The following is a 12,707-nucleotide window of genomic DNA, read 5'->3' on the forward strand; positions in this document are numbered from 1 at the left end:
CTAACAATACATTATGGGGCAACCAAATTATAGAAGGGCTATATAGATGAGGGCTAGCTCAGTGGCTCCAAAGAATTGTATGGGGCAAGAGAAGCAGGCTACTGTGATTTGGAAAGACACAAAATTTGCTCTCTTTCCCAGACAACGGGATCACCGTGTGTGAAAGGCAGGTTTAGTACCAGCCCACACCGATGGTGTCCCCCAAGTACACCCATGCTTTTTATCCCACATATGGAGAGTTACCAAAGCATGCCCGTCTCCCTGACACTAAGTAGCCTAGCCTAATCCTTCTGATCCACAGTAGGCAGTAACCTCAAAAAGGCCCTCCAATGAATTGCCTTGCCTCAGGGATTGAACCCACTGCCTCCAGCGGTGCAGGTTCCTCTGTAAATCTAGGCACCTTGCTCTCATGCTCAGCCACTATTGCTATTAGACTGGATATTCGGGAGAAGTTTCTAAATATTATCAGTTGCAATTTGTAACCGTCATTTTTATTCTTGTCCCGAGCAAGCATGCAAAAAGAGTAACTTATACGCCATAAGTCAAAACCTTTCTATCTGAAGGCTGATTAAGTTCTCTCCCTCTAGATTAAACCAGCCCAACTCACTCCCTCTACTTGAGCATCTAAACCTTTTTCTAATGTTTGTTGGTCTCCCCCGGATACGTTCTAGTGTCTTTTTTTGTGCAGCAACCAGAACTGGAAAAAAATTGTATTGGACTCACTGATGTGCAAGTGACTCTTGCATCTTTCTTGTACCTATTGGTGCAACAGCAAAAGATTGTAGACATGGAAGGATTTTGCACATATATTACCTATTATCTGAGAAATTGTAGTGGGGCATAAAGGTATAAGCAATCAGACATGAAAACATCAAAATACAGAAACAATTTACATATTTTAAAAAAGGTTCCTTTCCAAAATCTGCAGTCAAGACATCTTTGATCATATCTAGCAGATGAGGGGTTCAAATTCATAATTAAAAATGGATTACCTAGGTTATCCTTCATTTTGCTTGTAGGTATGCAGTAGACCACCAAGTCAGATAATTCCATGGCAATTAATTGCTTCTTTTCCCAGAAAACCCTGAAAGTTGCCTGAGGGTTTAACACATCAGTACTACATTAGTTGAGGGCAGCCATCTGTACTGACATCACTCAACAGGTGTCCAAGGAACAGAAAATTGTAAAATTAATTTTTGAATTTTACATTTGTCCCTGCACACATCCTTGTGCCAAAATTGCCCTGGTGTCAAAACAGGAGGCCCACTGATACAGTATTTAACAGTTTTCTAAGTTTGAATTCTGAAGCCAGTGTTGTTGTTTTTAAAAAAGGGCAAATGCATTTTGGTGGTGCTATTCAATCTTCAGGCTATAAAACTGAACTTTCACCACCCAGAAAAATGCATGCTTTGACTTTGAGGCAATATTTTAAAGTTAAAACGTGTGTTAAAGTCACATGAACTACAAGGCACATAATAAATTTTTATGATACTATAAAGCTATCAGAGATTTCTTTGAAAAAATGTAGTGGTGCATTAAATTACCTATATAATTTATCATCTTTTTTATTATTTATTAAATTTATATCCCACCCTTCCTCCCCAAAGGAGCCCAGGGCGGCAAACAGCAAACGATAAAACATTGAATACATCTTAGAAACCCCTTCATAAAAACAATTCCAACACAGATGCGGACTGGGATAAGGTCTCTACTTAAAAGGCTTGTAGGAAGAGGAAAGTCTTCAGTAGGTGCCGAAAAGATAATAGAGATGGCGCCTGTCTAATATTTATGGGGAAGGAATTGCAAAGGGTAGGTGCCACAACACTAAAGGTCCACTTCCTATGTTGTGTGGAACAGACCTCCTGATAAGAGGTGAGGGCCTCCTGCAGATAATTGACTGGATATATAAGGGGTGAAGATAATCCTCCACCTCCTCCTCTCCCAAAGCCTCTTTGCTTGCAAGGGGACCAGTCAGTGAGGGGGGACAATGTCACTGGTCCTTCAGCCTTTACTCAAATCAAAATTACGGTTACTAAAAATTAGTTGCTGAAAATTAGGGCCCCAATAAGAGCAGGACCTGTACCTCTTCAGCCGTTTTCCATGTGATTTCCCTGATGCTTTGATACCACTCAAATAGTTCTTCCACTTTCTCAGTCGCAAACTCAACAGGAGGATCTTCAGGACTTTTAGGTTCCAGGATGAAGACAAAAGACTTTCCATGTTTTCCCTGTGGCATTTTTGCTATTGGGAATCCGAAACAATAAAAGGTACATATGAAAACACTTTTTAAGGCCTCAAACAGCACTTCAGACAAGTTCATTTGAGATTCTGGTAGGATGCAAATTAATCACTAAAACTATGTATTACAAAACAGAAATATTAAAATTCTTATAGAAAAACACTTTAGCTGCTCTACAGCATCCTTTGATTCAGAGCAGCTGAGGAGTCCTGGGGGATCTTAAAGACTAATAGGTTTATTATGATGTAAGCTTTTATGGACAAGAGTCCACTTCAGCAAGATGCCATTATAAATTTGCCATAATTTATTTCTAATTTATTTATCATGGCTTATGCAGTAACAAAATTTGTTAGTCTGTGCCACAATACTCCCTGTTGTTGTTATATATCATTTTTGTTGACGTTTTCCAATTTTATTTTAATTCTTTGCCAACCATCCACTTCTTCAGTGCACAACCTCAGTGCAAGAATGTTCATGTAGCCCCTCATTTAGGCAACAATACTAGCTTCACTTGCCTCACAGAAATACTCTGCCATTTTATGAAGCTTTTGAGTGTATTTTTATTTGACTGAGGTTGTGCCCTCCCCACTCTCCTTTTCTGAGCATGCATTCAATCTATTCTTTTAAAAGGGGGCTGCCTAATAGGAGTTCAGCTATTTCCTCCACGCCTCCAAGTGCCTCGCCTCCAAAATTATAGTTGGATAAGAGATTGCAGTAGCATCCTTGAAAAGAGGGCTTGTCATTCAAAAACTAGAATACAGCTGGGGTAGATTTTGATGGATAACACCAAAAGACCCTAGAACCGAACAAGCAACATTATGAGGTTTTATATTATGACATATAAAACACAGGCATAATTTACAAACTGTTTTCTTTCCTCTTTTCTCTCATACCCATATGCTGATTTAAATTTAAAGAGACAAGACAGCACAGTAAGTCATAGGGATACATACCAACATTATACATATTGAGGTCCAAAATACCCCGGCATAATGATCCTAAAGGATTGTCTTCTATTATCTGCAATGAAAAGATTTATTATATTTCAATGTGGTCATTTTACTCCTTTATAAAATATCCTCAGGATATAGAATACTAACTGTCATAATCCCATTAGATTGCCAAAAACAATCCTTAAAAATAACCATGATTTTCACTATGGGAAAGACCAATTATCCCTAAAGCTGGGTTTATGGGTAGCTAATGATGATTTTGCTGCATAATTTAAACTGCTGCAAAGTCACATGACCAATCTGTTCTTCAAGTTTACCGTCAACCTAAATTTTGTCTTCATTTTGTTTATCTTATAAGCATAGGAACTACACTTATACTCACTCCTTAAATGTACACTTTTCCTGTCACGGAATAATACTAACAATGATAAAATATTAAACTGCTGGGTGATAGTAAGCCTAAGAAAATCCCTTAACCACTATCCTGCTGGCTGTTATTAACATTCTAATAGTTACATTCCTTGCAATTCAATTGTAGAGCTGGAAAAATCAAGCTTTTCAGAGGATCAAGTTCTGCTTTTTGAGACACAGCACATTTTTCACTCTCCATTAAGTTCTTTAATCAGCACAGGCAAGTATCCTTTCCCCAGTCCGAGAGTCTTATTCTCTGGCACTGGCATAACTAATACTGAACACCAATATTTATGTTAAGACATTCAGTCATCTAGCACTAAACCAGTACATTTTGGATTGTGCTACACAACTTTCCCCTGTCAATTTAAAGACTGGGTTCTCACACTGGCTGCACGTGCGCCAACACTAAGCCAGGTTATGCACAAGTGACATGCAGCAGCATGCTGCCCCTTTAATGGCGGCTGGTTTGTTTCTACCTTTGCATGTGTAGCTGAATAAGTCAAGATTCAGCACTTAACTATGGCTTCCCATTATGCATGAACCTGGAAACTCGTTAACAGCTTCAAAAAAAAGCCAGGATCTGAAGCCATGGTTTAAGTTGCCTTCCCTTCCTTGCATGTTTGGAAGCCATTAGGAATAGCGTCTTGGTTCAGGAAGCTACAACTAAGTGCTAAATCCAGCCATTTGTGTGAAAGGAGAAGCAAAATGCCTGCCAAGGAGCTCCATGCACATCCTTGCTTATTAAGCCAGGATTTGGGGCTAAGTACTGCACACAAACACAGCCATTAGCTCTTGCACTATCGTGCTGGGAGTTGCAGCAGCACCACTCCTTCCCACGCTGCTGGAGCAAAGCAAGCAGCACCAGTTCCTCCCATGCAGCTTGGAGCTTCTCTTGTTAACCTTGAAGCATCAGAGGGTGCAGCTGAAGTAATTTAAGACTCTAGCCTCATTTACTAGTGTGAAGGTGTGAGGTCTCCCACACATCTTCCCAGACCTATTCAGGCATGCAAGCACAAACATGGTACAATTCTCCACGCGACTGTATCGCTTTAGAAATGGGGAGAATTGCTTGTACAATGGCACACCCTCAAAAATGTCAAAGCTGAAAATAGATACACCTGCCCTGTAACAAAGATTCTTGACAAAGAAAAGTGTTAAAAGGCTACTAAACCCAACCTTCTGTTTGTGTGCACACCATGGAGAAAGGTGCAATCCTACCCTTTGCCCACAACGCTGCACCTTTGTGCAGATATGGGACAGCGGCCAGAAAGGAAACCTTACACACAGGAGCATCTGCACGCTAATCACCTTTTTTGGAACAGCTGAATGGGTTTTGTGAGTATAGTGAAATATACATTCTAGCATATGAGAAACAATTAAATGTGGATCTTCCTACCTGATTCTCAAGTTCTTCCATGTTATCAGAAGACATCTCTTCAACATAATTGGCTGGGAAATAGTGCTGAACTTTGTATCCATAATCTCCTTTCCACCTGACAAATTGAGAGAACATGTACCAGCCTACTGAAGTATTATTATTATTATTAATAATAATAATAATAATAACAACAACAACAACAACAACAACAACAATAATACCTAAAGCAAACACATTGTGGTAAGAGATACAATTACAAATAAAATAAAAATATACTTAAAACATTTAAAAACTGTTAAAAACACCTTAAAACAATAAAACATGGCACTAAATAGTTTGTCTGCATAGGCCCACAAAAATGTTTTCAGCAGGCATCTAAAAGAATACAATGATGGTTCCTGCCTAATGTCAATAAAGCAGGGGGTTCCAAAGTACAAGGGGCTGCCACACTGAAGGAATGACTCCTTACAAACGCAGAACTGACACTAAGTGGTACTTGCAGAAGTCCAATTTCTGCAGATCGAAGTGATCTTTGCCCCCAAGGAAGGTGTAAACCAAAATGTGTTGGGCATATATAGGAAAAGTTAATAAATGTTTTCCTGTGCACCATTTTGAAGCTTGATTCCCCCTCCTCCACCCTCTTATTTGCTCTCTCATTCATTCCCACAACCACCCTTTGAAAAGTTTACATTTCAAAGAAAAAGAAAACCGAGCCTTGCTCAAAGCCATGGAGTGAAATATGTGATTGAGACAATGTTTGTTCTATAGAAAGTATCAACAAGCAGTAGCAAAAATATAAAAGTTCTCTTCTTACCAGCCACCACTTTCTTTCGAGACATTATGAATTAAGGCCCCCCGGCAAAAAGTCAGCTCGTCTTCTCTTTTCGCTTGGTAGTCGTACAAGGCTTTAACAGTTCTCTGAGGCTTCAAGAAAAACAAGTGGAAAGGGGCTACCTGTCAAAGTGATTACTGAATTTGGGGGAACCACCACAAAAAAACAGCAATTCAATCAAGAAACAATGATTAGAACAGCTGTGGTCCTCCAGATGTTTCGCTTGAAGTTGATGGGAGTTGCAGCTCAAAACATATAGAGGACACTAGGGCTGGCGAAGGCTGGGTGAGTCTCTCTTTCTCTCTCTCGTTTTTTTCCATCCACCAAATGCACTTTGACTTATAATCAACCTTTTCAGTTTTCTAAACAGGAAATTAAGATAAAGTATCTCTGTTCTCTCAGATAAAGATTACGTTAGAACAAAACTTTAACATACCACAGAAGGCTTTATGTCTTTGGGATCCACGTACGCCTTTAGATCATATAAAGAGTTAGGATCTTTCTCCTGAGATTGAAAAAGAAAAAAAATTAATTGCACACCTGGAAAAAGCAATTCAAAGCTTTTGGTTAATGTGTTAACATAAGAAATTCCTTTGTCCAAATACACTTCTAGTAATTGAGCATAATTCTGTTATCTTTTCGGTGCCAGGTCAAGACTTTCCTCTTCTCCCAGGCATTTTAGCATGTGTTTTTAAATTGCTTTTTAAGAATGTGTTTTTAAATTTGTATATTTGTTTTTAATGTTTTTAACTGTTGTAAACCACACAGCTTCGGCTATGGAGCGGTATACAAATGCAATAAATAAATAAATAAATAAATAAATAAATGTGTGGATTTTCCCACCCCACCTCACTTTTGGGATTTCCAAAAATAAATGTCAGCAGTAGTTTGGCAAAGTTTTCTGCCTTGTTTTTAATCTTTCAACTAGAAATTGAAGATTTCATAGTGACTGACAACATCGGTAATTTTTTTAAAAAGTCCTAGGAAAAATAATTATCATTTGTCTCTTATTTAACTCATTGGTAAAAAGAATGTAAATTATCAGTGTCTCTGCTTTCTGTACAAAAAGACAGAAAAAAATAACTCCCTCATGCATGGATTCTTCTGTGTAGCACGAGGAGTTAAGACAAAAATGCTGGCTTAGAGGGATGGAAGTAGTTCAAAATCTGGAGGGCACCAAGTTGGGAAAAGACTGGTTTACTATGTCATCTTCCACTCCAGAACAAAAATTGTAGCTTATAAGGCGCCACTTGGAATCACTGACTTGTAACAGGCCAAATCAACTGGTCAAAAGGGAGAACTATCCAACCACTAATCAACTAGACCTACTTGCATACTACCAGGGAAAAACAAAAAGTCATAAGAAAATTTATCTACTTAGGCCTGGCACCCCCATAAAAACGGTGAGATCTCTTAAACACAACATGAAGCTGGTTTGAAATCCCAGATAAGCAAAATCCCTGGTCATTTATTTATTCATTTCCATTGAAATATCCAGATTCCCACTTTTACACCTGCACCAGATTTAGGTGTTACCACCTTAGATCCAGGAAAGGGAGTGAAAAAAACCATAAGATGCTGTAAGAGGTTTATTTAGTGTTGAAGCTAAGCAGGTTCAGCCTTAGAACCTGTCTGGGATGGCTCATGGTCCTAGGTGCCATATATAATTATCAAAATTCAAAAATGTTCAGCAGACTAAAACTGCTTTTAGGAGGACCTCTTGTGGGTAGATAGGAAATACACAAGCACACAATAAATCCCTGGAAGTCGCCCAGCATTCTACGCAAACCTTTAGCAACTTGGTGAAAAACATCAAACACTTGCCATGCTGTAGCGTTCCAGCAGTTCCTCAGTCACAGGATAGCGCAGCTTCATTTTCCTATACAATGGGTGTTTCTCATAGTAGTTCACCAGTTCCACTAAACTTTCAAAATAAGCTGACGTTCCCAGGACAAAGAGGCGGCCTTCTTGCTTGATACGGCAGTGCTTCACTTTCCCCTCAGCTCTGTGGAATTAATTAGTAGAGATCAAGCTTTAGAAAAATGCCAGAAAGACAGTGTTATCAGCCCTTGGGCTTTGAGGAGGCATGGCGAGATCTTCCTGTATAGATATGTTCTTAAAGAGGGGGACAAGGCCATTTAGAGATACATTAAAAACTTGGATTTCCTGGCACAGAAGTACGTATTTCAGGGGCTTGTAGTGGTTGCCTCCTACACAGGGCAAGCATTACAAGCCCCAAATTATTCTCCAGCTAGGATTTTAATCCACTCCTTCCCTGCACCTACCCAGCCAGCACCCACAACACACACACACACACACAAACTTTAAACCTTTCCCCTGCCATACTGTTCTGACAGTATGACCTTAGGGCCTTAATTTCTGTGCCACTAGGGCAGCAAACAGGAAGCTGTGGGTCAGATCTTTCCTGCATTGTAGTACTACTCAGATAAATAAATAAAAATTAACAATTCAAAGTGCTGGTCTTGACCTATAAAGCCTTATATGGCTCGGGACTCCCAATACCTCAAGGACTGCTTCTCCCCATATTAACCAATCCGGACCCAGAGTTTAGCATCTGAGGCCCTTCGTGTTCCTCTTCAGAGGGAGGTGCAGAGGATGGTAACATGAGAGTGGGCCTTCTCAGTGGTGGCCCCCCATTTATGGAATGCTCTCCCCATGTCTGGCACCATCATTATCTATCTGTAGGTACCAGGCAAAAGCATTCCTCTTTTCCCAGGCATTTGACTCTTACTTTTTGGAGGGCTTTTGACCCTGTAGCCTCTTTTAGGGGGTGGGTTGTTCCACCATCTTATCCATGTATTGTGTTTTTTCCCCCAATTTTTTAATTTGTGTTAATTTTATATTGGTTTTAATCTTTTTATTGTATGTCACTGTGGGTTCATTTTTATGAAGAAAAGCAAGTAAGAAATTTAATAAATATACTGCTTGATTGTAAGGAAGCCTCTAAGCGGTTTACAAGAGAGAAGTGCTGCCACTCTTTAGTCCAGCTGAACAGCTTGACCTGGCCTTTATTATTATTATTATTATTATTTCACTTTCCTTGCAAATCAACCCAAAGCAGCTTACAATTACAGGATTAAAATCAATAATAAAAAATAAACCCATTAAGACGACAAACACAGCATCATCTAAAAACTGATCAATACAAATAAAGACAGGTCTTGCAAGACCTGCCACATTCAAAGAGGCCATTGACACCTAAAGCCCTTCAAGTTAAGGGCCAAAAGCCTGGGTAAAAAGGAAGGTTATTGCCTGCTGCCTAAAAACAGTTAGTGATGGCACCAGGCATACCTACCAGGGGACAGCATTCCACAAGTGGGGAACTACCACTGCAAAGGCCTGTTTTCTTGTTGCCACCCTCCACACCTTCCTTGGAGGGGGCACACAGAGAAGGGCCTCAGATGAAGAACGCCGAGTCCAGGTTGGTTCATGTGGGGAGAGGCGATCCTTGAGGTATTGGGGTCCTGAGACACATAAGGCTTTATAAGTCAAAACAAGCAGTTTGAATTGACTGTTTCTTCAGGCTTGGTTTCTCTCTGAGCAATTTATATCTGATGGAGTAGCTGCTCCAGAGATTCCTTTGTCTTGCAACTCTTCACTTGGCTTGGACTGTTGCTTTTTGGGACCTGGCCATCTACCTGACCTTATCTACTGACCTGCTTCTGGCCCCTTTGATGTCCATTCACTGTTACATAAGAACATAAGAAGAGCCTGCTGGATCAGGCCAGTGGCCCATCTCTTCTCACAGTGGCCAACCAGGTGCCTGGGGGAAGCCCGCAAGCAGGATCCGAGTGCAAGAACACTCTCCCCTCCTGAGGCTCCCGGCAACTGGTTTTCAGAAGCATGCTGCCTCTGACTAGGGTGGCACAGCACAGCCATCATGGCTAGTAGCCATTGATAGCCCTGTCCTCCATGAATTTGTCTAATCTTCTTTTAAAGCCGTCCAAGCTGGTGGCCATTACTGCATCTTGTGGGAGCAAATTCCATAGTTTAACTATGCGCTGAGTAAAGAAGTACTTCCTTTTGTCTGTCCTGAATCTTCCAACATTCAGCTTCTTTGAATGTCCACGAATTCTAGTATTATGAGAGAGGGAGAAGAACTTTTCTCTATCCACTTTCTCAATGCCATGCATAATTTTATACACTTCTATCATGTCTCCTCTGACCCGCCTTTTCTCTAAACTAAAAAGCCCCAAATGCTGCAACCTTTCCTCGTAAGGGAGTCGCTCCATCCCCTTGATCATTCTGGTTGCCCTCTTCTGAACCTTTTCCAACTCTAGAATATCCTTTTTGCGATGAGGCGACCAGAACTGTACACAGCATTCCAAATGCGGCCGCACCATAGATTTATACAATGGCATTATGATATTGGCTGTTTTATTTTCAATACCTTTCTTAATTATCCCTAGCATGGAATTTGCCTTTTTCACAGCTGCCGCACACTGGGTTGACATTTTCATCGTGCCGTCCACTACAACCCCGAGGTTTCTCTCCTGATCGGTCACTCCCAGTTCAGACCCCACGAGCGTATATGTGAAATTAAGATTTTTTGCTCCAATATGCATAATTTTACACTTGTTTATACTGAATTGTATTTGCCATTTTTCCACCCATTCACTCAGTCTGGAGAGGTCTTTTTGGAGCTCTTCGCAATCCCTTTTTGTTTTAACAACCCTGAACAATTTAGTGTCGTCAGCAAACTTGGCCACTTCACTGCTCACTCCTAATTCTAGGTCATTAATGAACAAGTTGAAAAGTACAGGTCCCAATACCGATCCTTGAAGGACTCCACTTTCTACAGCCCTCCATTGGGAGAACTGTCTGTTTATTCCTACTCTCTGCTTTCTGCTTCTTAACCAATTCCTTATCCACAAGAGGACCTCTCCTCTTATTCCATGACTGCTAAGCTTCCTCAGAAGTCTTTGGTGAGGTACCTTGTCAAACGCTTTTTGAAAGTCTAAGTACGCTATGTCCACTGGATCACCTCTATCTATATGCTTGTTGACACTCTCAAAGAATTCTAATAGGTTCTAATAGGTGTTCTGCACCTTAACATCGTCCTGAAGAGGACTACATACTCACCTTTCGCCCTTGCCACAGATAGCTTTAAGGTCCAACTCCTGGACCATGCATGTCAAATCAGATCATGTTTATAAAGTTCTTATCTCACCTGAAAGTCATGGCATAAGAATTGGGTTCATCTCTCTTCCTTATCAAAAAGGCTCCATCTCTAGGAATTCGCATCAGCATATCTTCTGCTTCTCCCCGGCTCAGGTTATTGTAATACCAACTACAAAAACAGTAACAGAGGTGGTTTCAGAGTTCGACATATTCCCATTAAGAACTACAGGTCAGCAACAGAATTGTGATTTCAGACAACAGATGCTCAATGATGCATAGATTTTGTCCCTCTTGCCATTAGCAAAACAGCAAGTGACTGCTAAGTGCCAAGAGCGTTAGCTCCTCTTGCTTTCACTGCATGAGAAGCCCAGTCCTATAAAACCTGAACAAGACACCTCAGGGTGTGGAAAAAAGTACGCTTGCGAATATAAGGAGAGAGGCATTCCAAAAACTAATAAAGCAATGTGCACACAATGGGGTTACTCTGACTGGTAACAGCAGCATATTTTTGGGAGGTGGGAGGGAACAATGAGGTATGATGGCACTCTTCAAGTACTTGAAAGGTTGTCACACAGAGGAGGGCCAGAACTTTTTCTCAATTATCCCAGAGTGCAGGACATGGAATAATGTCTCAAGTGATAGGAAGCCAGATTTTGGCTCAACATCACAAAAAACTTCCTGTTACAGCGGTATGACAATGGAACCAATTACCTAGGGAGGTGGTGGGCTCTCCAACACTGGAGGCATTCAAGAGGCAGCCGGACAGCTGCCTGTCAAATAAGCTTTAAGTTGCACTGAGTTGGACTAAGTTGGACTCGATGGCCTTATAGGCCCCTTCCAACTCTACTATTCTATGATTCTATGAATCTCGCCATCACTACCAATCTTGCACCCACTTCCTCCTGGGTTTGCAACTGAATAGAGCAGAGGTAGGGAACAGGTTCCTCCAGCCCCTGTGAGTCACTCTGAGAAGTGGGCAGAGCCACCCATTTGACATTCATCTGACATCATTATGATGTCAGGTGACAACTTCTAAGGGCCTCGCCGTAACCGCCAACCAGCAGGTACAGCAAGCCCCTCTGAAGTCTGCTTGCAGGTGTTCTTTGGCTTCAAATCACAGCTGCAAATGGACAAAGCAGGGCTTGCAGCGCTTCCCTTTGAAGACACTGAAAGAGGACCTTCAAAGGGGCTTGCTGATCAGTCCTGACACCAAATCCCCACTTTTGGATTGGGAGTTCCTCATGGAACCTCTGGCATAAAAAGCCAAATTAGAGATGACAATGGCAGACCTATTTGTTTAAATGCAGGCCTCTCTCAATCCCATAGAAAGTAGATCCAATGTTTAGAGGTGCTTGGGTGAGGTGACCTCAACTCTCCTTGTGACTGTCATTAATTGCACTGTAGCTGCTTTGAAGCGCTTTTCATCAGGGTGCAATTGAGGAGAAAAGCAAGAGGGCAGGATAGCAAACTGCGAGGAAGTAAGATGTGGGACTGCATGAGAATTTAAACTAAATGGATCTGTTGGAGTCTCTTTTCGCCTTGACAGATGAGCACAACAGTGAATCAGATGTTGATCTTGTCCCACTATCCACCTTGCCCTGGACTTACTGTCCTGACATTGCTGTTACAACTTTTTCCAACTGGGGAATATTAACAAAAGTGCCCCACAGCCACAGAAATGAGAGGATCATCTACTTTCCACCCCTGCAATATGAAGCAAATAGAAAGGAAGAAGGCATGGCATGTCGA

At 41.1% G+C, this 12,707-nt stretch overlaps 1 protein-coding gene across 5 annotated transcripts in view; it reads right to left on the minus strand.

Annotated features, from left to right (window-relative positions):
* PLCG2 (phospholipase C gamma 2) overlaps positions 1 to 12,707 on the minus strand; it is a 105,705-nt gene that overhangs the window by 20,954 nt on the left and 72,044 nt on the right. For all 5 annotated transcript variants that reach the window (XM_061594092.1, XM_061594091.1, XM_061594093.1 and 2 more), the window contains exons 19-26: positions 11,008 to 11,127; positions 7,641 to 7,821; positions 6,253 to 6,321; positions 5,799 to 5,908; positions 5,003 to 5,099; positions 3,193 to 3,259; positions 2,084 to 2,241; positions 993 to 1,095 (exon numbers count right to left, since the gene is read on the minus strand). In XM_061594092.1, the coding sequence (XP_061450076.1) occupies positions 993 to 1,095; positions 2,084 to 2,241; positions 3,193 to 3,259; positions 5,003 to 5,099; positions 5,799 to 5,908; positions 6,253 to 6,321; positions 7,641 to 7,821; positions 11,008 to 11,127 (905 nt within the window). The remainder of the gene's footprint in view (positions 1 to 992; positions 1,096 to 2,083; positions 2,242 to 3,192; positions 3,260 to 5,002; positions 5,100 to 5,798; positions 5,909 to 6,252; positions 6,322 to 7,640; positions 7,822 to 11,007; positions 11,128 to 12,707) is intronic.

The sequence above is a fragment of the Rhineura floridana genome, chromosome 13, assembly GCF_030035675.1.
Source record: "Rhineura floridana isolate rRhiFlo1 chromosome 13, rRhiFlo1.hap2, whole genome shotgun sequence".
In the NCBI taxonomy this organism is placed as follows: domain Eukaryota; kingdom Metazoa; phylum Chordata; class Lepidosauria; order Squamata; family Rhineuridae; genus Rhineura; species Rhineura floridana.